We start from the raw sequence: 24,749 nt of genomic DNA on the forward strand, positions 1-24,749 counted from the left end.
CCAACAACACACAGCTGTGCTGTAAGATCTGATACGACATTCAAAGATCAAATGTGAGGTACATATAGTCCCTTTTTCATCTTTTTCACATCAGAGCATAACTAAAATGACACTGACCTTTACAAATAACAAAACAAAACACTGAATACCTGACTGAACACAATGAGACAGGAGAGAGAGAAGGCATAGATTAAATTAACATCTGCTCTCAGAGACAGTGAGGTGGTGTGTGTGTGACTGTGTATATGTGTGTGTAAATGAGAATTGAGATGTGCTTGTATTATGTCTGACGTACAGAAGCTGTCAGCTGTCAGTGTAAGGCTGGTGTTGCGGGATGAGGTGGTAGGTCACTGGAGAGTGTATTTATGTGTGTGTACTGTATGTGTGTACTGAAAGATCAGGTCAGTGGTCAATTTGTGTAAATCTTCAGAAAGTGCTGTTTTTAAGTGTGTTCACAGTTATTTATTTTACATAAGTGATATTGGATCGGTTTGACTTGCATGAGACTTATATGAGAAAATGTCAATCAAACTAACTAATTTCTCACTAAGGGTCTCACGATTTCGAATAAAAAAATGGAATCGTTGATGCTGCCACGCCCCCATGTCACGTCCGGTCGGCTTGCCAAGCGGAAAAAAACACGCGTGTTGAAGTGCTGCGAGTCAACCTCCTCTAACTTAGCTACAGCAAGTCAAAAGATAGCATGGCAACTGCAGATGACCCATCGACAGAACTTGAACCTCCCCCTCTTTCACTGAAGTCGCCAGTGTGGAAGTATTTTGGATTTCCAGTGAGTTATGTTGACAACGTTCGCGCTTCAAAAAAGCCACAGTTTGCAAGCTCTGCTATGTGCGTGTACCATATTCTTCCACTGGCAGCACAGGGCATCTCCGCAGGCACTGTCAGGACACACTCCGTTCCACCTGCACGATCCGTTTCACGCATGCGCATAGTTACGTAGTAGAAAACGTCACGGTTTTCGGCCAGGCGGCACAACTTGCGGCATATTTGTGTAACGTTAGTTGTATTGTGTTTAAAATGTCGATGTGTTTACGTGGTTGCCAATCCAAAACAATAAAGGAGTTACATGAACATACATGATCAGTTTCCTCCACACTCTCCTTTGCGATTCATTGCTGTATGGTATTAGGCTTAATTTAGTGTTTTGGTCTGAGGTCAGTATTGTAAGACGGTTTGTATTTTTATTTATTTATTAAAAGCTGCTAATATTAGTTAACTTTTAAATTGAGTAATTTTGTATTAGTATGGGTCTATATAGGCTAATATATCTATATAATCTAAATGAGGAAAATAATCCCTTCAATGTTGTTTACAGAAGACAATAAGGACCATAATATGCATTTCTGCCTAGACTATCTGCACTTACATGAAGAACTACAAACAAGTCTGGGGAAACGTTATAGAGTATTTCAAACTGACAATGAATATGACTTGAAAAGAAGCATGTGTGCACATAGAAGTGACATGAGACCAGAGGTGGACAGTACTGAAGTACATTTGAATATCTTTATTTAAGTTTAAAAAAAAACCTCTCACACACACACACACACACACACACACACACACACACACACACACACACACACACACACACACACACACACACACACACACACACACACACACACACACACACACACACACACACACACACTCTCTCTCTCTCTCTCTCTCTCTCTCTCTCTCTCTCTCTCTCTCTCTCTCTCTCTCTCACACACACAGCTGTGAGTGAATGAAAGTTTAACGGTACAAAAATGCGCATGCGTGGAACACATCGTGCAGTGTCAAATCGTCGCAAAACAGAATTATCATTTGCGCATGCGCGTTTTCTACTGCGTCTACTACGCATGCGTGAAACGGATCGTGCAGGTGGAACGGATCGTGTACCGACAGGCACCACAAAAACGCAGATGTATCTGTTAAACCAACAACTGTTTATTTTATTTGTTGTGAACTTGAATGTCATCTTCTGTGAAGAAGACTGCAGTTACAAAAGAGATACTAGATGGCAGGTTATTTTGCTTAAAGGGGTGGTATAATGCCCTTTTCACAAGATGTAAAATACATGTCCCCAGAGGGTGTGTGTGAAGTTTTAGCTCAAAATACCCCACAGATATTTTTATATAGCATTTTATAGTTGTCACTTATTGAGGGTGAGCAAAAATGCACCGTTTTTGTGTCTGCCCCTTTAAATGCAAATGAGCACAGCACAGGGGGCGGAGCTTCAAGAGCTTGTGTCCTTTTACCTCACACACACATGCACTGAACATTTCAAAAACCTTTATCCTTTTATGTTCAAACCAGTCAGAAAGATGGATAGACTCAAGAAGTGACAATGTAGACAACATTTCTGAATGGTTAGTTGATGAATTTATGTAGCTTATGTGAAGTTAGCTTCTAGTCATTGATTAGCATATTCTGTCTTGATAATCTATAAATCGTGATCAGGGGGCGGGGTTTATGTAAATTTTAGGGTTGGTGAAGTCACTAACCCGGGAGGAATGTCGTGTAGTGCCTACCAGCTGTTTGTTGTAGTCCTTAAAAAGCGATTTCTGTAAAAGAAAGTATCTCCCTTTGCTTTGAACTTTGAGCGTTGTAACTTTCAGAAACAGTTACAACTTTAGTTAAACTAAAGTTAGAAAAGTGAAATCATAATCAACCACCCCTTTAAGTTTCTAATTGACTGAATATATAAGTTATTGTTACATTATGTTGTTAATACATGTTTTATTTGACAATGTAGTGTGGTACATTGTGAACAAAGGTCAGATATTATATTGCATAAAAGTGTAGTCTAAAAATGGCATTTTTAATGGCATTAAACCTGTGCTTTAAAAATATATATATTTAAAAATCGAGAACCGAATCGAACCTTGACACCTTAGAATCGAAAATTTTACCGAATCGAGGATTTGGAGAATCGTGACACCCCTATTTCTCACTAAAGTGAACTAAACTCTAAACATCTAATAAAAAAAAATAAAAAAACACTTTAAACCCTAAGGTTGACTAAAAATAGATCTGTCATTACTTTGAATTTCAGTGTAAATGCAAGTACCAGCAGGTTCATTTTCATTCGGTTCACTTGTTGGTCCACTTAAAAGAAGTTTTTCAACACACCAAACTCTGTGTCCTTGTTCAATAAAACAATTAAAAAAAACATTGATCTTTAGGCTTGATAATAAAACATGGTTATATAGTTTATAGCTTAAAATAGAATATGATTCCAATAAAACAGAACAAACACTACACTATATATGAATATTATGTTTGGAGGCAAATTTCGGCAAACCCAAATGTGATAAATTAATCATGTTTATTACAAAAACATCATGAGATTATTCAGGATTGATTTTAATTTACAGACAGCCTCAGGTTATACATACATCATCCGTACACAGAACACAATAGAGTAATATTTCTGCTATAATTTCCTCACTTTATCTGGCATTGCAATGAGGTCCAACCCTCAAGCATTCATTTGTGCAGAAAGCTGAATGATGACCTTTGAGAGTCTGTGTGGATTTTACAGGGGTGTTTATTATTATTTAATCTCCACAGACATAAATTAAGCAGATCATCTTCTCCTTTGCTTGCCATTATTTCCTTTAAATATACTAACCTGTAAGGGCCCAAATATTTTTAAATAGTATGAGTTTTGCTTTCATTTGAACCAATCACATATTGTCGAAGGTTATGCAAACCGTTGAAGAGACAGCTAAGCATACTCGGTGTGAGAACACCCAGAGATGTCTGCGTTTGGAATGTGTATATTAGGGGCGCTAATGATTAATCGACTATTTATTAATTGTCGATAATAATTTAATCAATAAAACGTATTGATGGTTGATTCAGCAAGGTCATGTGTGCGTAGTTTTAAGGTGCGTACGGCTCGTGCAAAACGTGCAGCAGACACACGAGGGGAAAAAAGAGAGCGCACCGTAGTTACGTACTCTACATGTATTAATGTCTTCAAGCCGTGCGATGGATTAGGTAGGCTAGCCGTTTATTTCAAAACATAATTAACGGTGCACAGGGACCAAAAAACCCTCCAAACAAGTGATTTTAATTAACATATGAACTAAATAAAATAACATAAAAGCATAAAAGTACATAGAATAAACAACTAATAATAAGATCCTAGTTTATGAGTGATGATCTTCCAGCACTGTTTCAGTATTTACGGTCAAATTACATAGTTCCCTTTCGAGGGAACTCGAACTGCGTCGGTTACGACACTAGGAGAACGCCCTTCAGCGTAGCGCGTCTGAATTTATGAATGAAACCGAATCCAATCCTATTGGCGTTGCGTGATGACGTAGAGTGTGACGGCATAAGCGGATGTACACAAAAGCACGCCGGCACACAGGAATGTCAGCTTTTTACTATTCAGCAAGCGCTCTGTGTGTGTGTTGAACTAGCGAATCATTTGAAAAGAAAGTATATATCCTATATTTCGTCTCATCATGGCAAGTGAACAGTTTTCTAAATGTGTGTTCCCATGCCCACGCTTTCTCACGGCTGGGGATACACACGAATTGTGTGTGTCTTGTCTGGGAAGGCAGCACGCTCAAGCAGCTCTCGAGGGGGCTGCTTGCGCTCACTGTGAGTTGATGTCAGTGAGAGTGCTGCGTTCTCGGTTGGCTTTGTTTTCCGAGGATGGCCAAATGCGTTCTCCCCGCGGTACGGGTCCCGCATCTGCCGAGGCAATGCGGCGCCTCGCATCGTGGGGATCGCAGAGAGATCTTTTAGACGACAGTGGGACTGCCGAGGCACTTTCCCACTCTTCGTCTGAGAGTTCAGGTTCCCCTATTCCCCGCTCGGGAGCCCGCCTCGCGGCTTCTCCCGCTCGGGATGATGCAGTTTTACACCTCTCTGATTCCGAGGAATTAGATGTGATTAATGTTGAGGAGGGGGATCTAAGTGAAAGACACAGTACTGTTCAGCCTGCACCCAGCTATGGTGAGTTAGTGGAGGTTTTAACACGGGCTGTGGCCAAGCTTGATATTTCTTGGCCACAGGAAAGGCAGGAAGCGCGTCCTAAAAGCAAGCTCGATAAGCGCTTCCTGCAGCCCCGCACGCAACCTTCACGCCGGTCTCTCCCTTTCTTCCCGGATTTACACAATGAGTTGTGTAAATCTTGGAACAGGCCATTTTCTGCGCGCCTGTCTAACCCCCCGATTTTAAACTACAGTAATGTCGTGGGGGCTAGGGATAAGGGATACGGGATGATGCCTCGGGTTGAGGAAGCACTAGCTAGCTACCTTTCACCCGACCTTGCGTCATCCCTGAAGACACCGGCGCTGCCTTCTAAGCCTTGCCGCACCACATCAGCTTTGGTGGGCAGAGCGTATATGGCGGCAGGTCGGGCTGGTGCGAGCCTGCACACGATGGCTATTTTGCAGGCGTACCAAGCCGACCTGTTGAGGGACATGGACCAAGGCGAAGGTCCCTCGGTTGAGGATATTGCGGAGCTTCGCAGGGCCACAGATTTGTCCCTCCGGGTCACCAAGGAGACGGCCCGTGCCATCGGTCGCTCCATGTCAGCTCTGGTAACCACGGAGAGACATCTGTGGCTCAACCTGTCTGGCATTAAGGAGAAGGACAGGACCTTCCTCCTTGATGCGCCTGTTTCAACCTCGGGTCTGTTTGGAGAAGCCGTTAACGCCGTGGTTGACAGGTTTCAGGATGTTAAAAAGCAGGGCGAAGCTTTTAAACAATATCTCCCTCGCCGTTCAAGGTCCAGGAGGGCGGCTGCTAGAGAACAGCCACAGCCATCTACCAGTTCCTCTCATCGCCAGGCACAGAAAGCGAGTGTCGCCTCTAGAGCTCCCCCTAAAAAAGCTTGGGACTCTAGACGTCGCTCGTACCCGCAGCCACCTGAGAGGGCGGATCTGAGGACCGTCCTTCAGTCCAGGAAGGCTAAGGGAAAGAGGTCCTAGCTCTTACGAGACCTCAAAGGGCCGCCCCCCCCGAGAGAGAGCGATTGTGGTCCCCTCTCTTGCTGGGCCCTCGGGAAGCTGGCGTCAGTATCCCGCCGTCTCTGACGCTTCGGGACACGCTAGCTCCCAGCGAGCACACACTGGTCTGTCTGCCCCGAGGGCTTGCAGTCAGTCAGTGTTCAGGTTCGCACACTGTGGGTCATTGTCGGTTCTCCCCTGCCGGTTCTCCGCTTCAGGGGGCCGTCAAAGACCTGCACAAAACACTGGACACCAGCCCCGAGGGGCTGGTTCCCTTGGTGAATTTTGCAGAGGCATGGCAAAACCTCGCGAACATTTCTCCTTGGGTCCTGCGCACTGTAAGAACTGGGTACAGACTGCAGTTCCGGGTCCGCCCACCAAAATTCAACGGGGTGGTCTGGACTTCAGTGCACCCAGAGCAGGGTCTAGCGTTGGAACAGGAAGTTCACTCGCTGCTGGAAAAAGGGGCCATAGAGTGTGTTCCCCCACCAGACAGGGAGTCCGGGTTCTACAGCCGGTACTTCATAGTTCCAAAGAAGGATGGAGGGTTGCGTCCAATTTTAGATCTGAGGCATCTGAATCGGTCTCTGAGGAGATTCAGGTTCAAGATGCTCACTATTCCCATCATCGTGAGTCAAATTCAATCCGAGGATTGGTTTGTCACGATAGATCTAAAGGACGCCTATTTCCACATCTCCATCCTTCCATCTCACAGGAAGTTCCTGAGGTTTGCTTTCGGGGGCGAAGCTTACCAATATCGGGTTCTTCCGTTCGGCCTAGCACTCTCCCCTCGCACTTTTACCAAGTGTATGGATGCAGCTCTAGCACCCCTGAGGCTCGAGGGCATCAGGGTGCTAAATTACATCGACGACTGGTTGATATTGGCCCAGTCGCGAGAGCTGGCGATTCGGCATCGAGATGTCGTCCTCGCCCGCATCCAGAGCCTGGGGTTAAGACTCAACACGAAAAAGAGCGTGTTGACACCAGCCCAGAGAACAACGTTCCTGGGAGTGGTGTGGGACTCGGTCACGATGCAGGCTCAGTTGTCTCCTGCTCGGATCGAGTCCATCCTGACCACAGTGTCCAGGATAAAGCTAGGCCAGGCCGTCACTGTCAAACACTTTCAGAGAGTGTTGGGTCTCATGGCAGCAGCGTCCAGCGTGATACCTTCTGGCCTGCTACACATGAGAGCCTTACAGTGGTGGTTGAGAACCAAGGGGTTTTCCCCGAGGGGAAACCCATTCCGCTTGATAAGGGTTACGCACAGATGCCTTCGTTCCCTGTCAATTTGGAAGAAGCCTTGGTTCCTGTCCCAGGGTCCCAAATTGGGAGCGTTATGTCGCCGAGTATCTATTTCGACAGACGCCTCCCTCACGGGCTGGGGCGCGGTCATGGACGGCCGTTTTACGAGAGGCCTCTGGCAGGACCATCATTCCTCTTGGCACATAAATTGCCTAGAAATGTTGGCGGTGTTCCGGGCTCTGAGGAGCTTCCTGCCAGACCTCCATGGTCGCCATGTCCTTGTGAGAACCGACAACACGTCGGTTGTGTCTTATTTGAACCACCAGGGGGGTCTGAGGTCGCGCCCTCTGTGCAGACTGGCGCATCAGATCCTCCTGTGGTCCCAGCGGAGACTTACGTCTCTCAGGGCGATGTATGTCCCGGGGGACCAGAATCAGGGAGCAGACGTACTGTCGAGGCAGGGGCTGAGGCCCGGGGAATGGAGACTCCACCCCGAGACGGTGGAGTTGATATGCGAGAGGTTCGGCCCGGTGGAAGTGGACTTGTTTGCGTCTCGAGAGACGACACACTGTCCACTGTGGTTCTCCCTCACGCACCCAGCCCCACTGGGGTTGGATGCCATAGTACAGACGTGGCCGAGGCTACGTCTGTATGCTTTTCCCCCGATCGCTCTGCTCCCAGCAGTTCTGGAAAGGGTCCGTCGAGACGGAGTCAGTCTACTCTTAGTAGCCCCGTTTTGGCCGGCCCGAGTATGGTTCTCGGACATCATTTCACTCCTGGCAGGCCCGCCATGGCAGATCCCTCTGAGGAGGGACTTGCTGTCCCAGGCAGAGGGCTTAGTTCTCCACCCTCGACCCGAGCTGTGGAAACTGTGGGTCTGGCCCCTGAGGGGGCACAGTACCTAGAAGCCGGCCTGTCAGCTGGAGTGGTCGAAACCATATTAACTTCCAGAGCTCCCTCCACGAGGAAGTTATACGGCCTTAAGTGGAATGTATTTTCCATTTGGTGCAGAGAGCGTGATTTGGACCCAGTTAACTGCCCAGTGGCTTCAGTACTGGAGTTTCTCCAAGACCGCTTTTCTGCCGGGCTTACCCCGTCCACACTCAAGGTTTATGTGGCTGCCATTGCGGCTTTCCACGCTCCTCTGAGTGATGGTCCTCTGGGGAGGCATCACCTGGTCGTACGCTTCCTCCGTGGAGCCTGGAGGATGAGACCTGCGACTCGCACCAGGGTTCCCTCTTGGGACCTGGCAGTGGTTCTCGAAGGGCTGGCCGAGGCCCCCTTCGAACCACTGGAGTCGGCTGAGGCCAAGAACCTTTCATTTAAGGTGGTCTTTTTGTTGGCCATTACTTCTCTGAGGAGGGTAGGAGATCTCCAGGCGCTCTCTATTTCCTATGGGTGCTTGGAGTTTGCTCCAGGCAACGTTAAGGCCATCTTACATCCCAGGCCCGGCTATTTGCCCAAAGTGCCATCTAATGTGGCACGGCCTATGGTTCTGCAGGCATTTCATCCACCACCTCACGTGACGGCGGATGAGGAGAGACTTCATCTGCTCTGCCCTGTCAGAGCACTGCAGTGTTATATCCGGAGGTCCTCCTCATGGCGGAAGTCAGACCAGTTGCTGGTGTGTTTTGGGTCGCCCAAGAAGGGGCTTCCCGCCTCTAAACAGACCATCAGCAACTGGATCGTTCAGACTATTTCCCTGGCCTATCAGGTGCGCAATTTGCCTTCACCTATGGCTGTGAGGGCTCACTCCACCAGAGGCATGGCGTCCTCTAGAGCCCTCCTTTCAGGGGTTTCTATCCATGACATATGTGAGGCGGCTGGCTGGGCCACTCCGCACACATTCATGAGGTTTTACAGTCTGGACCTTCCCTCTACACCCGGTGCACGAGTGCTTTCGTCCTAAGTTGTGCCTGAAGACAGCTTCACACTAGAATGAGCGGGGTTCGTTGTGGTATAGTGGGTATCTCGTTCCCCTAGTGTCGTAACCGACGCAGTTCGAGTTCCCTCGAAAGGGAACGTCTCGGGTTACGTATGTAACCCTTGTTCCCTGAGAAAGGGAACGAGACACTGCGTCGGTTCGCCACACCTCACCCCGCCTGGAGCACTTGCTTCATAGCAAAAGCTGACATTCCTGTGTGCCGGCGTGCTTTTGTGTACATCCGCTTATGCCGTCACACTCTACGTCATCACGCAACGCCAATAGGATTGGATTCGGTTTCATTCATAAATTCAGACGCGCTACGCTGAAGGGCGTTCTCCTAGTGTCGTAACCGACGCAGTGTCTCGTTCCCTTTCTCAGGGAACAAGGGTTACATACGTAACCCGAGACGTTTTCACATTATATAGTTAGATAACTATAACATATATATATATATATATATATATATATATAACATGATATATATAACATTAGATATAGTTAGATATTTTTTTGGTATAGTTATATAGTTAGCTAACTTACAGTTAACCAATTAACACGTTGTACTGTTGCATTTTTAGTCTTTTAGTCAGAGAAACAAGTGTGCAGCCATCTATCGAATATTGCATATTTCTATGTCATCACTGTTGAAGAGTAATTAGCTAGTGGATTTACTTATTGTAGTTAACTGACGTTATCATAGGCATTGTAAACCATCCATCAACCCTAATACGCTAAAGTCAGATAGCCAAGGTAAACCAATAGCACCGATTATGAAGCAATAACCCCTTTCACTTTGTAGATTTAGTAAACTGATTCAGCAGAGACATAAGCAGCAGTTGTTAAAAGGCAGTGAATCACAATTACTGAGCATGATGGTTAGAAGGATCGATAGAGCAAAGCTCCTAATATCAACTCAGCAGAGAGAAAAGCTCTCCTCAGATGACAGTGGCAAAGACTCTCAGAGTCCAATAGCAGCCATTCCAAATCCATTTCTACATATACAGTAGTGATTACATGTGTGTGTAATGAGATTGTGTGTGATAAGTGATATTACTAAGTGGAACTGAATATGGCCGTATCAGTTTCGGTTCAACAGCAGGAAGGAAGAGGTCACCTTATCAAGCACTATGATATATGGTTTCCATATCATGTAGCATTACAATGCTCAAGATAATCTGGTTTACATACATTATCATGTATGAAATATTATTTATATTTCTTGTGATCAATGTTTATTAATTATTGATTAATTATTGATACATTTTTACAGAAAAAGACTAAAAATGCAACAGTAAAACTTGTTCATTTGTTAACTGTACGTTATCTAACTATATAATGTGAAAACTTTGTAATTTTACTGTAAATACTGCAAACTTTTTTTACTATGTAATTCACAAAGAAGAACAGTAAAAGGACATTCCCAGAAGACACTACATGACACATCACATGTTTGTTTTCTCATTTATGTAATCAGTAATGTACATTAGGGTATTTTGTGTTAACTTTTATGTAATTTAGTCAATGTTTATTGAATGTTTTAAGTTTAAGTGTTTATGTGTTACCCTGCACTTCAAATAGTTTAGTGTAGGAACAATTTTCACTCAAAAAATGCTGGTAAATTTCACAAAAACATTGCAAAGAAACAGATTGAATTAATCTTGAATTAAACATGCAATGTTGAAGTAGATAAAGTGTTTTATGGACACTCCCGAATAACTATTGTAGGATCTGTATTATCATATTATGGTAAAAAGCAGATTTTGGAGGATCAAGTACAGTAGATTGGTACATTAACATTATATCACTTCATAAAATATACAATTCTAAGTTGTAAAGTTATTCGAACCCGTAAAACATTGTCACTTTTTAGACCACATGGCTACCATTATTTACTCAAAAAATATTCTGCTAAATTTATAGTATTTATCCTATCGTCAAAGGTCTATTTAAAAATATAACAAGATGATGTGTATATAAAGACCTGATTTACATTAAAACTAATGTTATATACAGTATATGCAGGTCTGTATACAAAGTGCAGAGTGTCAGACTCAGAGATATTTAGCCTCTCTCTCCTGGCCCCTCTCTCTCTCTCTCGCCTAAAGATGACATATTAAGCAGATTAATGAAAGAGCTAAAGCTCATGGAAAACCCATCACACTGTGAAATTACAGCACTCACTAGGGTAAAGTCCCTTTAATTTCTCTTCAGCTTGAGTTACAAGAAACAATATCCCCCTTCCACCCCCCTACACATATTTCAGGTATGGGAAAGAGGAATTTAAATGTTAATGCTTTTAATTTCATTGTGTCGTGTGTCATAATACCAGCTGCAGTGCGAAGGAGGAAACATTATTTCTTAGGAAAAAATTCAACTAGGGGAAATTTTCCGTCAACACTCGACAGCCCTACTTCCACTGCAGGTGCCAACTTGGAGCTTGGCCTCAGTAAAGGAACACTTTTATCAGAAGAATTTATGGAGATTGCAACCGGCTCCATCAAATGTGGGTACAACTGCCTGTGACCACCTGAACTTAAAATGAAAATGAAGCGAGAGGCCCACGCAAACCCATCGTTACCAACAAATGTGCAACAAACGCACTTGATGTTCACAGACATTATCTTTGCTTAGCCAGCATGAGTCTATTGATGCCGTTGAGATTGTGAGAAGGAGATTTGCATTGGAAATGTGATGGAAATCAGGCAGTGGCAACAGTGAGTGTAACAGTGAGTGACAACACATACTGTAAAGCACCTGTATACAATCACACACAGATAGTAGGGCCAGCCTGAGATACACCACCTGTGATTTGCAGTATATTGTCAAAAAATGATGGAGAAAGAGTGACTTTTGTGAGAGGTGCCACTTTTCTTTCCTTTTCTAGCTTGATGGTATCTTTAAATGATCATGGGGACAGGTGTTTACATGCATGCTCCTTTAGCCGTCACCTGGAGCATACCAGCAGGATGTGGAAACCTGTGTATCCCCCTGCAAAAGTGACCCTAATCCCAACTCAATTGCCCCCTGTGCTCCTCAACCTCTGGTCAGTACTGAGCCGTTTGCACTGTTAACGCTGGTAAACATATCGGCTCCACTGGAGGAATCATTCAGTCAGATTAGAACATATGTGTATTAACACGTAGCTGCTGGCGTAACAAGCTCTAAGCTTTAAGGGTTTGGGGTGTGGAAAATCCCAAAGCAGTTCAGGAAGGCATGTAGGGAGCTAATCATGTTTTATGTAAATGCAGCAGCTGTACACCTGCCGCTGAAATTAATCACTTCATTTGAACGTAGAGAGAGGCAAGCATGCTAAATGAATTGACTTTGTTTTGAAACAATAAATGGTTAGACATGGAAATGACTGTTTAGTGATTCCAGAATAACACTCCTCATGGCATGAACTATCAACGGTTTACCATCCATAGAAATGAAAGGTTATCTGCAACAATGTACTCACATCTCCTGCTAGCAGGCCTCCGTTGGCATCAGCCATGTTCATGTAGTTGTTGTTATTCCCAAACTGCAAAAGAAACGAGAATAGATTAGTCATTTCAGTTGCACCTCTTTCTGATTCACTAGTTGTATTCCTCAGTAACAATGGATTTTGCTTTATGCACAAAATAGAGGGGATGGGAGATGAATTCAAAATGAACCAATTCTTCGATTCTGAGGAGTTGGGGAGTCGTACATATTTTAAAGGATATTTAAAGGAATCTTTTAAAGGATGATAATAATTATTTGAATTTGAATTTCAGAATCGATTACAAATATTCTGGAATCAAACAGCCATGGGAAATACTGACAGGCCTGTACATTCATGTTATCTGAAATATTTCTTCTATCTTGCAAAGTAGTACCAAAACGGTTAATTGATTAGTTCACCCCTCATGTAACTGGGTAATAATAATGACAGACAGAAAGTAACCCAGTTGCTAATGCACCTCGCTTGGTACTGTAATACATCAGTGGGGCAGCTAGGTGCGGCAACTTTGCATTTGAAAAGAGGGGGAGTCACACACTCGTCTTAATAATCTGAAATGCCCACACAGGCTGATGAAAGATCACAGTTTATTATAGCAGGTGAACACAAAGCAGCTTGTATAGCACTGCAAAACAACCCCCACACACAAAGAAAATAAAAAAATACGTTAAAACTGACTCTACATACATTTTCAGGTCATTTTCTTTATTTTACATGTGAAAATATGATGGGATGGTGGTGTTGTTTATTCTCCAGTATCCATGTAGTATTCTACAGCTTCCTTTCCAAATGGAGTTTTTTTCTTTATTCTGATCCTTTATTCTATCTGTACCCCTCTAAATCAAACATGATGGCAAATTGTTGAAATGGCAGGCATACTATCTTTTCTTCTGAGACACAAACACACTGACAGGTAGGAACAATGGAAGAGCAAAATGAGGAATTATGGGTTAGCAGCTGGAGGGCCAGCACAGAGGGCCCTCTATAACCAGACAAATCATGCATACACACACACACACACACACACACACACACACACACACACACGCACACACACACGTGAGGACCCATGCGCACGCACACACAAACATCAACCAGAACAGCCAGAAAAAGTCTTCACAACAGCCTCAAGGCCCTGATTCAATGGCGCATCCAACAGCAAGCTTTTGTCTGTTTAAAACAAAGTGATTCCTTCAGATGTTACACAACCAGAAGAGTCGGAATAAGAGGGGAAAGGGGCTTTCTTATCTTATTGTGGAGGGCAAACAATTGCAGGAACAAATTAAGATCAGAGCAAAATGAGAAGAGCATTAATTTATTTTTCCCTTGCTTTGTTCTCTCTCCCCCCTCATCTTTTTGTCTGAGTGGTTAGTATGCGAATGTAATTACCGAAGGAACTGTAGCTAATCAACTGCGAATGGTATCCATTAATTAGTCTATGCCCTGGAGAGAGAGTGAGCAAGAGAAAGAGCGGTGGGGGAAAGAAAAAGAATTAGCTGAAATGTTAAAAGTCTAACCAGCACATATACACGTGTAACCGTGCACAACGCAAACACACACACAGGCCTTGCGGCAGCTGCAGGACTTGAAGAGCAGGTGTTTTGGGCTGAGGAGGCCTTTTGGAGCGCTCACCTGGTGCATATACACTAAAGAGAGGAACAACACACTGCCTCGCACAATACAGCACCATAACGTCAGCGGTATATGCCTCCGGAAATAGAAACACTGAAAAATGACCACTTTTTCCATATAGTGCGTGTCTTTTTATTTGTTGTTATAAGCATTCTGATCATATCAGAAAAAGTCTGCTGTCATCGGTGCAGTTTAGGTGCATTTAGTCTAAACCATGATGGAGAACTGGTGTGAGCTGGTTGAGAGTAGTATGAGAAAAGCAACCAAAGTTTTTGGAGCAGCCAATGGGGAGAGAGACAGAAAGAGTGGTCTTTGACTAAACATCTCATTAAAGAAAAGAATTTCCCTCATCCCACCCTTCAAAAATGACAACTATTGATAAACAAATCAATATAACTGCAGCACTGTTTGGATTCAACATTAAATAATTTTTTTTGAAAAAGTAGAAGTTTTCTAAATGAATGTGTATTATTGTAAATGATTCATCAGTGAATCATGCTATTCCAAGGGGAAAAAAATAGTTCATCCATTATCATTAAATCAAAATGTAATAAACTTTCCTCTAATGCAGACATCACTTAGGCCACTCAGGCTATTGGATAAATGTTAATCAGCACTCTTAAAAAGGCGGTTTTCACAGCGATGCCATAGAACAACCACTTTTCTTAGGGTGAAGAATATTTAAATAATCTTATAAAAAAATCCACAATAAAGAACTTTTTGTGCAGTGGAAAGGTTTCATTGATGATTGAGGTTCTTCATGGAACCTTTCTTTTCAAGAGTGAAGTGTCAAATATTAATTTATGCATTGTTCTAACTCGCATTCGGACTATTTCTATTCTGGTATAGAATGTTTTATTATGATCCAATTGATTCCACCACACACTTTTTTACCCTTAAATATACAGTTTCACTTCTAAATAGTTACATTAAGGAAAATAGATTGCAAACAGCAATTCATATTGACTTTACCAATGAATCTTTTGAGAAAGTTAAAAAAGAAGAAAAGGAGGGAGAGAGAGATCTATCAAATGAGAGACAGAGAGAGAACACAAGGTGGATTCTGAGAAGATGGAAAAAAGTTCATGCCTCATTTCATCACTAATGTGGGTCTACATAATACAAACAGCAAAGGGGAAGAAAGAGAGTGTGTGTTTGTGTGTATGTACACACACTAGCACTGCTCCAGGCTTTAAGTTATCCGTTCACACCATCAGCATTCACCCTGTTATAAATCCCATTACCTGCCTCTCTGCCTCGCATCACTGACACATGCAGATCCACAACTCATGAATATTAATTGAACAAACATTATTCTCAAATTAATATAACAGAAGGACAAGAAGGGCTGCTTTAAATCACCTGCTTCCACTTGTCAGCTGTACATTTAACAACTGATGCCGATAAACAGAAATAAAATGAAAGAGAGCTTTTAGGAAACAGAAGTTAGCGTGAATGGAAAAGGACACGGGGTGTTGTTGTCGCTCTTGGCTCTCTTCAGTGAGAGAGCAGACCCTCTCATGTTCATGGCAGGGTGGGATTGAGCCAGATGCCAAATGAGATTAGCCGTGATGGGAGGATGAGACAAACTGAAAGAATGAAAGAGAGAATACTGAAAATGGGTCAGATCAGACAATGGAGCCTCTGTAATTAACAAGATGAGAGAAGCAATGCAAACGCTACCCCTGCCTCGTTAGTGAACAGTAACGAGCTCAAAACACACCCATATTAGGCAGGAGTCACAATGGATGACTAGTCAACTTGGTCATTTAACAACCAACCAGCAGATTAGTTATGTAAATTTCAGTATTTATACTCCTTTGTTCATTTTTTTGAGTGCGTTTATTTATCAGCATTAGTGCTTTAATGATGATTATATATCTTTACTTTTTGGAAATATCTCGTTTTACACGTCTAACCTCTATATATGCATTTAACTAAAAACGCTCAAATCAATGAATAGTATATGCATGATTTTTTTTAGTTTATGCACAAATTATATGCAAAAAATGTCACACATTTTATATTTGATATATTTGAGTCTTAAAGCGATTTTAAGCATTATCGCTTTAATTAACGTGTTTTTTTAAATGCAGTTTTACACATTTCAAATATAAAAATGGTCCCATTAGACAATCTTCATGTTAGTGTTGTTATATACACAAAACTGTTCCTGACTGCATTTGGACACCAGCGTCCAGACTCAGCCAGGTTTTATAACCTGAGTGTTTGTATATTCTTATGCAAGTGTTTCCAGAGGGAAATAAGATATTATTACAACAGAGTGAATTCAATCATCCCGGGGGAAAAAACAATATTACAGAACTAATACCCGGCACAACCCAAACACAATCCACTTGAGAATGTGACCATGACCAACAGCCTGTTTGAAGAATTACTGAGGTCACATGGTCATTATCTACAAATGGGTGAGTTGAACAAACATACTGCAGTATGACGCATATGCAAGATTACTTTATTATAAAAATATAATACTTTGAGAAAGCAATTATATTTGGTGCTTAAAGGGAGACTAAAACTAGCCTCAAGATGGCGTGAACAACATACATACATACACACACACAACAATACAACAATATAAGCGATACACACAAATATAAAATGACATAAGCACACACAGTTCAGGAAGGGATATGTGTAAACTGACATCTTTGTCCAGCAGGCCCACACAAAGAGCCTAAAGCAGGGCCGTTCTGATCCGCAGGAGAAATCGATCTCTAAAAGTCAGTTTAAAGCTAAAATCATTAGATGAAAGCACTGCACACAGAGAGAATACAATCACACTGACAGAGACTCTCTTTAGACAGTCACCTCTTCCTCTCATCCTTCTCTTTCATGCTCTCGCTCTCTCTCCCTTGCTTTTTCACTTCTCTCTTCTGTACTGAAGTTCGGCTATACTTCAGTTTCTTTAAAAACAAATACATCTGGGTGTATAGGTGCTATGTATAAATGAAAACAATTGCATTACATGATATTTATTGCTGTAGATGCTGGCCTTTTACAAATATATCAGGAAGAGAGATAAAGAGAAGATCTGGACTAGTGCACAATTGCCAAAAGAGCTACAAGTGGCAACAATGAAATCTGAGAGCTATACTTGAGATTTTTCCCACCAGATGAGAGATGTGAAATGGATCCATTTATAAGTCTTTGAGTTTCCATTCACTAAGCTTTTAGCACGACAGGCATTATATCACTGTAATGCATAAAGAGAGATCACTGAATGGAAATAAAAATTAATAGATTTTATATATATTAATCTCAGCATGGGTTACAAAATCCTGAATGAAAGAAGTAATAATAATAATAATCATCAACAACAACATTACAATTGTACTGCTACTACTATTACTTTTAATAATAATAGTAACATTTTCAGTATCATCATAATAATAATAATTCATAAGTAATAATAATCATCTTATATACAAATTCGATTAAAATCAAAACGGCCCCGTTTTGTCTTGTCTAAATACCTCTGATTAATGACAACCCCTGTAATCTCCTGTGTTGGAGTCATAGGTCAGTTATTCCATTTCAATCCTTACAGAAAACCTTTAAAGAAAGCACTGACTAGCTGAAGCTTCATCTTTGATCTCGCTGGGTACAGCACTGGCTCTGCGCCACAGTAAAGCTAACACCCTGGATATGGCTTCAGAGATTCCCACAATAGAACAGAACATCCAGTTACACACACACACACACACACACACACACACACACACACACACACACACACACACACACACACACACACACACACACACACACACACACACACACACCCTCGCCCCCACATATGGAAGTGAACACAGATTATAATATATGTATGCTGACTTGCACCTAATTTCATTTCAGGTTTTGGAATGTACCAACAAGCTCTGTATAATAACAAAAAAATAAAGCAATAAAAGTGTACCCTATAAAAATGTTAAATGCATTTTCTTATTACCAAACAACTCTTTGTGAAACTTCCAAAGCAGATGTTTTTTTTCGTATTCATCATTTCCACGACTAATTTCTCCAAGTGTTACATACAGTACATTTCCTTTATTGCAGTTTGGGTACATCTGCAGTGGGTGCACTGCCTGCCAGTTGTTCAGTCTCTGCAAGTCTGTGAAACACAAACTGTTAAGAGTCGGCTCATACATCAGCCTATTATTCTAGCGAATACTCCACCATATTAAACAAATGGATCAGCCTACAGCTGCAGAGAGGAGCCTGCATGAGGGGCCAGAGGTTATTGTCTAATTTAAATCTTGGCTGTATTCCCGGGCCAGTGCCACATTCCAATTTGTGGCTGTGTAGCCTGGCGCCACTGACAGGAGTCCTTCTGAAAACACAGTTATGGCTGCCCTCCAGAAATGTGTCGAGAAACAAAGCAATCAACAGGTTGTGGAAGATTAACAGCGTGGTTGATATAAATTAGCCTGAATAATGAAAACAGTTTATAGGTTTTGTGCCACACAGACTGCTTCCACCTATTGTGTGTACTGTTCACACACAGCTATATGGAAAGAGAGGTCTTGCTCATATATGAAAGACAAACCATGAGCCAGGCTTCATAGCATGCTAAATGAAAGAAAATGTATGAAACAATTAACCATTAGAGCCATTCCAACAAATCAATGGGCATCCCATATGTATCGCACAATTGCAATTACAATACCTAATCTTCTCTTTTCACTTCTGGTTATTATGGTGACACTTTGAGAGCCCAGGAACAAAAGAGCACTAAGGATTTGCACATATATGCCCTAAAATTATTCCACTATTGAAGACAGAGCGACAGCACAGAGATCAAAGAGAAACTGAAATAAAACTGGGAATTACTGAAACTGTGCCTTTGTTAAAAGGGTTTCATGTGATGTGGATGGAGAGAGAACTTATCTTCAGCAATAAAGATGTTTTTAAGAGAACAGAAGAGATGGCGGAAATCATATTTTGAGTGATTCAGACTCTACATCAACAAAGTAAACTGGAGAAATCAATGTACACGTTAATCACACAATATACTGCAAAAATATATGGCAAAAAACTGATCCCAACGAAATATTTAAGTACAATATAATGTAATCAAAATGTAAATAATTTAGACATATTGCTTTGTCTGTGTCCATTATAGACTGGTTTCAGAAAAATTTACACGGACATTGTGCAATATTACCCCATTTTACGGTGAAAAGTCTGAAAAGAGGGTCAATAACAGATCCTATTTTTGAGTCTTGACCTCTGTTACAGGCCAAATGGGAGAAATGCTGGACTAAGATAACAGATTGGCCAAAACACAAGAAAAACTTCCGCAGGCCGACCATCATACTCATATAGACACTGTCCACCTCCATCTGTCTTCATTAGGTCAGTGTTTGACCCGTTTCTCTGCATCTGAAGAGGTCTTCAGGGATATCCTGTGTACTCCTAACACTGTTAGCGTGGATATTTTGAAAGCAATAACCTCACAACAGCACAGCCAGCCAATTTACAGCAACAGCAGGTCCGGTGAAGACAATGGCAAGTGGCTAATCCGAGCCTAAGAGTAAAGAGATAGATGAAAGTTATGGCATGGAACGTATGCCAGGATGGTGGGAAACGAGAGATAGACTGTTGTTTCTCTAGGGTGCTGAAGAGATAATAGGAGATGTAATTGATAAAAAAAACACAATGAAAATAAATAATGTCATTCATTTGCACAAAAGAGATCAAGGCTCATTTTCTGGCTGATATCCATAAACATTGATCTAAAACAGGGCAACATTGGCACGCAAAGGGATTATCACTGGCACATGACAATAGCTGAAGAGGTGTATGCATTAATTTAAATAAGGTCTATCATGACAACTCTCAGAAGAGTTTAGCATGGTAATGGATGTGACAATGTTAATGTATTTGGTCTTATCGGAATAGATCTGCTAAGCTGCTGCTGTTGATTATTGCTACTGCTGTAGAGCAAGTTCAGAGACTTGCTACCATACATACACAGACACGCTGCTGTGAGCAAGACAGACATACTGCTGCTGCACAAATATCATATATGAAATTACCTGTAGCAGATCTAAACAGGTGGAGCTAGGAAATGTGGAGGGTTTCAGGGGAACTTTGAAAATGCACTGCAGACTGCTACAGCAAACACTGACCAACTATGTATATGTTGATGCAGATGCAACAGAAACTATGTAATTGTCAGCAGGCTGAGTTAAGGAAAAATCGGCCTGAGCCATCTAGAGTTTAATGACAGAACTTGGTATTCCCTCGAACTTTCATACAGCTGTACATTTCGAGGTAATCATCTATCCTAGTCACACAGCCTGTTTTATCCATTCAGGAGCTATAAATACTATTAAACTTATAACATGCGCGTGACGATTCGACAAACCATTTGTGCGACCGGAGGTGCACGCTTCTGTAGCGATCCCTCCACGTTTGCCGACCCCTGATCGAAAACAAACCATTTCAGAGGGACTTCGCAAAGATAAACAGGTAAAAAATGGTTTCATTTCAAAGGATAATGCAGGACACTCTTCTTTGCAGAGTACATTTCAATTTCAATCAGCTTGAGCATCTTTTCTTCTTCTACTGCACAGCTACTCTTTAAACCTCCAAATTGACCACAGCAGTGATGAAGACAGTTTTATTTTCATTCACGTCTCCCACTCATCCTCAACCATTCCAATTAAAATCAGAGTGACTGATTGAGTATAATCGTAGCCAGAGGCATGACGTTTAAACACTGGCAGACTCGCTGTCAATGTGGACTTGTCATGTACAACAAAGCATGTTTAAAGCATAATTGAGGCCAGATGGCTGAATCTGGTGCCAAGACAGACAGGCAGTCCATATGCATGTCCACAGAGTATCAGTATGACTGTAATCAAGAATCACACAAGTGTCTGTCAGAGAAGTCTTTTCACTCAGCATACTTTTTTTTTTTTTTAATCCGCAGACAACGTTTAGTGCGCCTTCTGCAATAGTGCAAAAGAAGCCTTCAATTGGAATTGCGTGGCAATAGACAGTCCTTCACATCAGCAACATGCTCTCTCTGCATGTGTGCATTGAGAGAACTCCGCTTCTTTCAGTGGCTAAATGATGAAAGTCGTCTTCCCGCGAGTGCTCTACATTGCTGGTGACCTGACTGGTTAGTTCAGGGGTTTTCAAACTGGAAGATTCTAGGGGGTCTGCAGAAAATATGAGAGAAAAATTATGTATTGTTTAGTCAAAGTTCACTGTAAACTGCTCTGGAATTACATTTATTGTGATTATTTTATTTTTTTAATAGTAACTTGTTTATGAATTAGAATTAGGAAAAACACACTAAATAAAAAGTAAATATTTTCCAGATGATAAATTAATCTTTTGTTTCAGTACAATAACAATATAAAATTTGATTTTGATAACAACAGATTGCCTACATATCATCATGTTTTTTTTCAAATATAAATAAGTTTTTATGCACGACAAGTTTGAAAAAAATGTTTTTATCGAAATGAAGTTTTCTAAAAATAGTACATAAACAACTGATAAAAAAACGGATGAAACAGAAAACTTATAAAGTTACACAGTAATTTCCCATCAGGAATGAACACTATATTGGCTGACCACAAATATGTTGGATGGCAAATATTTTGGACTGCCAAATAGCTGAATTATGACTGACAGTGAAGCACAACATTAAGCATCCCTTCGTATTGCTCTGTGACAAGAAAAATATTCTAAACGGCCTCGTAAAATCGTACTAGTCCACGTAATCCCATCTGGGTAATTCTGCAGTGAACACTCTGGCATCGTTTCAGTAAACTTTCCTGCCAGTAACAGCAATACCTGCATTAATCTCTCTCATCAAATCGACAGGGCCGGCAGAACGTCTGGAGCAGCGCCTCTGCCATCACACTTTATGAATTATATAGAAATAGGATACAACATTGCACGCGTGGTCCAAAACATACATGCAATGCTCTAGGGCCTAATTTATCATTGTTATTCAAGTGCTTGCTCACCTCACACTTAAAACAAAATCCTTCTAGATTCTAATTAAGCTCTAAGGTACCTCCCAAGGGCTCTGCTTTGGCAAAGAAAAGCACTTTGATTTATGTAGCACTTTGTCGTTAGCGCTTCAGGCCTGCCTGTTGCGAACACACTAGTGATAAATATGAGCATGGAGCAATTACTCATATTTGTTAATTAACTCCCGCTAACAATGTTTTCCTCCACAATGTAATGAAAACACAGCAGATTGAACACAAATATGCCCCATTATTTCATGTCTCCACCTACATGCAATTAAGATGAAAATAATTTGCTGCCACAGAGCCCTCGCTGTGAGGGGAAACTTCCACAGCATACCAAATAAAAGCCGTTTACCCAGCACAAGCAGCAATCACATGGAACTGATAGGCTTTAAATGCTGTAATTAGCTCTCAACCTTGTGGCTGTCCGACTGCATCCCACTAATGTGCGAACACATGCACTTGTGAATTACTTCAAATATCACAGCTCTCCTCTGCAGCCCTTTAGCCTCAGTTATACAGGGGCCAAACACTCTCTAGCTCTCTCTCTCTCTCGTATGAAGAGAAGATAGCTTAGCAACCTTTTTGAGGAACGCCGCACAAGTAGATCGTATCCTACGGTACCACTGGATTGAGAACAAAGATGTTAAACATAGAGGTCTTGCATGCCAAGGCAGTGAAAACCTATATGGCTAAATCAGATCCCTATATGAACACAACGCTGCCTGTCATTTAACACAGGCCGAGCAGCACAGAATGTTACTATACTGAGGAGACATTGTTTATATGCTCAACCCACAAAGATTACCCTGATAACAATTCACTCTCTCTCTACTAGCGCAGAACAAAATGGCCGTTCAAACCGGGGGATGTCAAACAGATCAGACTCCACCCCGATGCTCAATTAGTAGTGATCATGGCCTTCTTTTACACCGCGGTGCTTGGTGAGGCCAGTTGAGTTTAGGAGTGGATTGAGCCCCTGTGTAAACAGAGCTCTGGAGATTCCAGTCTCCGGGGCTCTGACATGTGGCTCAGAGGAGCATGGGGAGATGAATGCTCTCATACAGACTTTATCAGGGTGAGTGAGAAGGGTAATGTTCCTAAAACAATCTACCAATGGGGGTTTTACAGAGTGTAAGACTCTAGAGCGTACTGTCCAGCTGTTTAAGCGAACAGATACTAACGCTGCAGCAACATCTAGTGACCCCTACAGTAGCGCATAAGTGGACCAACTGTGTGTTCATATAAAACTCAGAATGGGAGTATATTGAAGGTTAAGTGTTTAATTTCTGCACAACTAGCAGCACCCAATGACACTTTATAAGAACTTTCTCCAAACACACCGCCAATATAAAATTCTTAAATTTCAGACATTGGCTGCTATGCTGAAACACTCAAAGAAATAGAGCAATATTGAAAGTGCTGAGGAATGCATGCTCTGCTAGGGATATTTGTGAGTGTGAACTATGATCAGTTCCAATATATACTTCAAAGGTCAGTTTTTAGAAACCACACAGAACAGAATGAAACAGTATTAATGTCGAATCGTTTAAATGTGTTAACTGCTCAAAAAAAGTGCAATTAAATCCTGAGAATGTCATTTGTACATGTGGAAGTTTAGAGGGGATTTGAAACTGAATTTAAATGCTTGTTTTAACTGTAAACCATCAAGTTAATTTTATTAAAAATAATTAAGAATATTACACAGAACCAAAACCATACTGAATAGCATATGGATGGATCCTTCCTTATTGATACAAGACAAGTTGTCTCACTCTGGAGGCAACAGAGTTTCTAACTAAACACTGAGCAAGGCACTACTCAAGTCATTGAACTATTTTCTGAACACTTTCATGAGCTGTTAAATTCTGATGTAACAATTTGTCTTAACTTACTATAATATTTTTTTTACAATGCTCCTCTATATCAAGTTCAACTAATGAAGAAAGATTACTTCAGCTATAGAAAAACGTATATAAGCTAAGAATGTAAGAATGAAAAGTGTACAACAGTATAGATTAAGTGTATTCAAATTGTCAAAGTGCTTAGTTGCATCAAAGTGATGAGTTACACACTGAATCGTCCCATTTAACCCCTATGTTCTCCTTCCTACTGATGCATGCAAAGGCTTCATATTCAAGTATTTGCATCTGAGAAAAACAACACCTGCATCTGTATGGTGAACAACCGAAGTGAACATGTTCGAAATAAGACCACATTCTATTGCATTATTCAATCATACAATTTTACACATTAGTCCAAAACATATGCTCATTGGGAAAACATGCCTCTACTACATACAATTTTCAAAATTCCAAAAATATAGATTAGATATACAAACAATTCACTGAAGTTTCCAGGTGAAATAAAGTCTAGTGGCAGTAAAACAACAATTGTATTCCATTTTCAGATAAATTATAACTACAGAGGCAGATTATTGATTAATTAACTTTTCAAGTGGTTCC

At 41.6% G+C, this 24,749-nt stretch overlaps 1 protein-coding gene across 1 annotated transcript in view; it reads right to left on the reverse strand.

The window, feature by feature from the left end:
- Positions 1 to 24,749, reverse strand: part of tox3 (TOX high mobility group box family member 3) — a 58,078-nt gene that overhangs the window by 13,354 nt on the left and 19,975 nt on the right. The window contains exon 2 of the mRNA XM_079587093.1: positions 12,608 to 12,670. Coding sequence (XP_079443219.1) covers positions 12,608 to 12,670 — 63 coding nt within the window. The remainder of the gene's footprint in view (positions 1 to 12,607; positions 12,671 to 24,749) is intronic.

The sequence above is a fragment of the Phoxinus phoxinus genome, assembly GCF_949152265.1.
Source record: "Phoxinus phoxinus genome assembly, chromosome: 2".
NCBI lineage: Eukaryota > Metazoa > Chordata > Actinopteri > Cypriniformes > Leuciscidae > Phoxinus > Phoxinus phoxinus.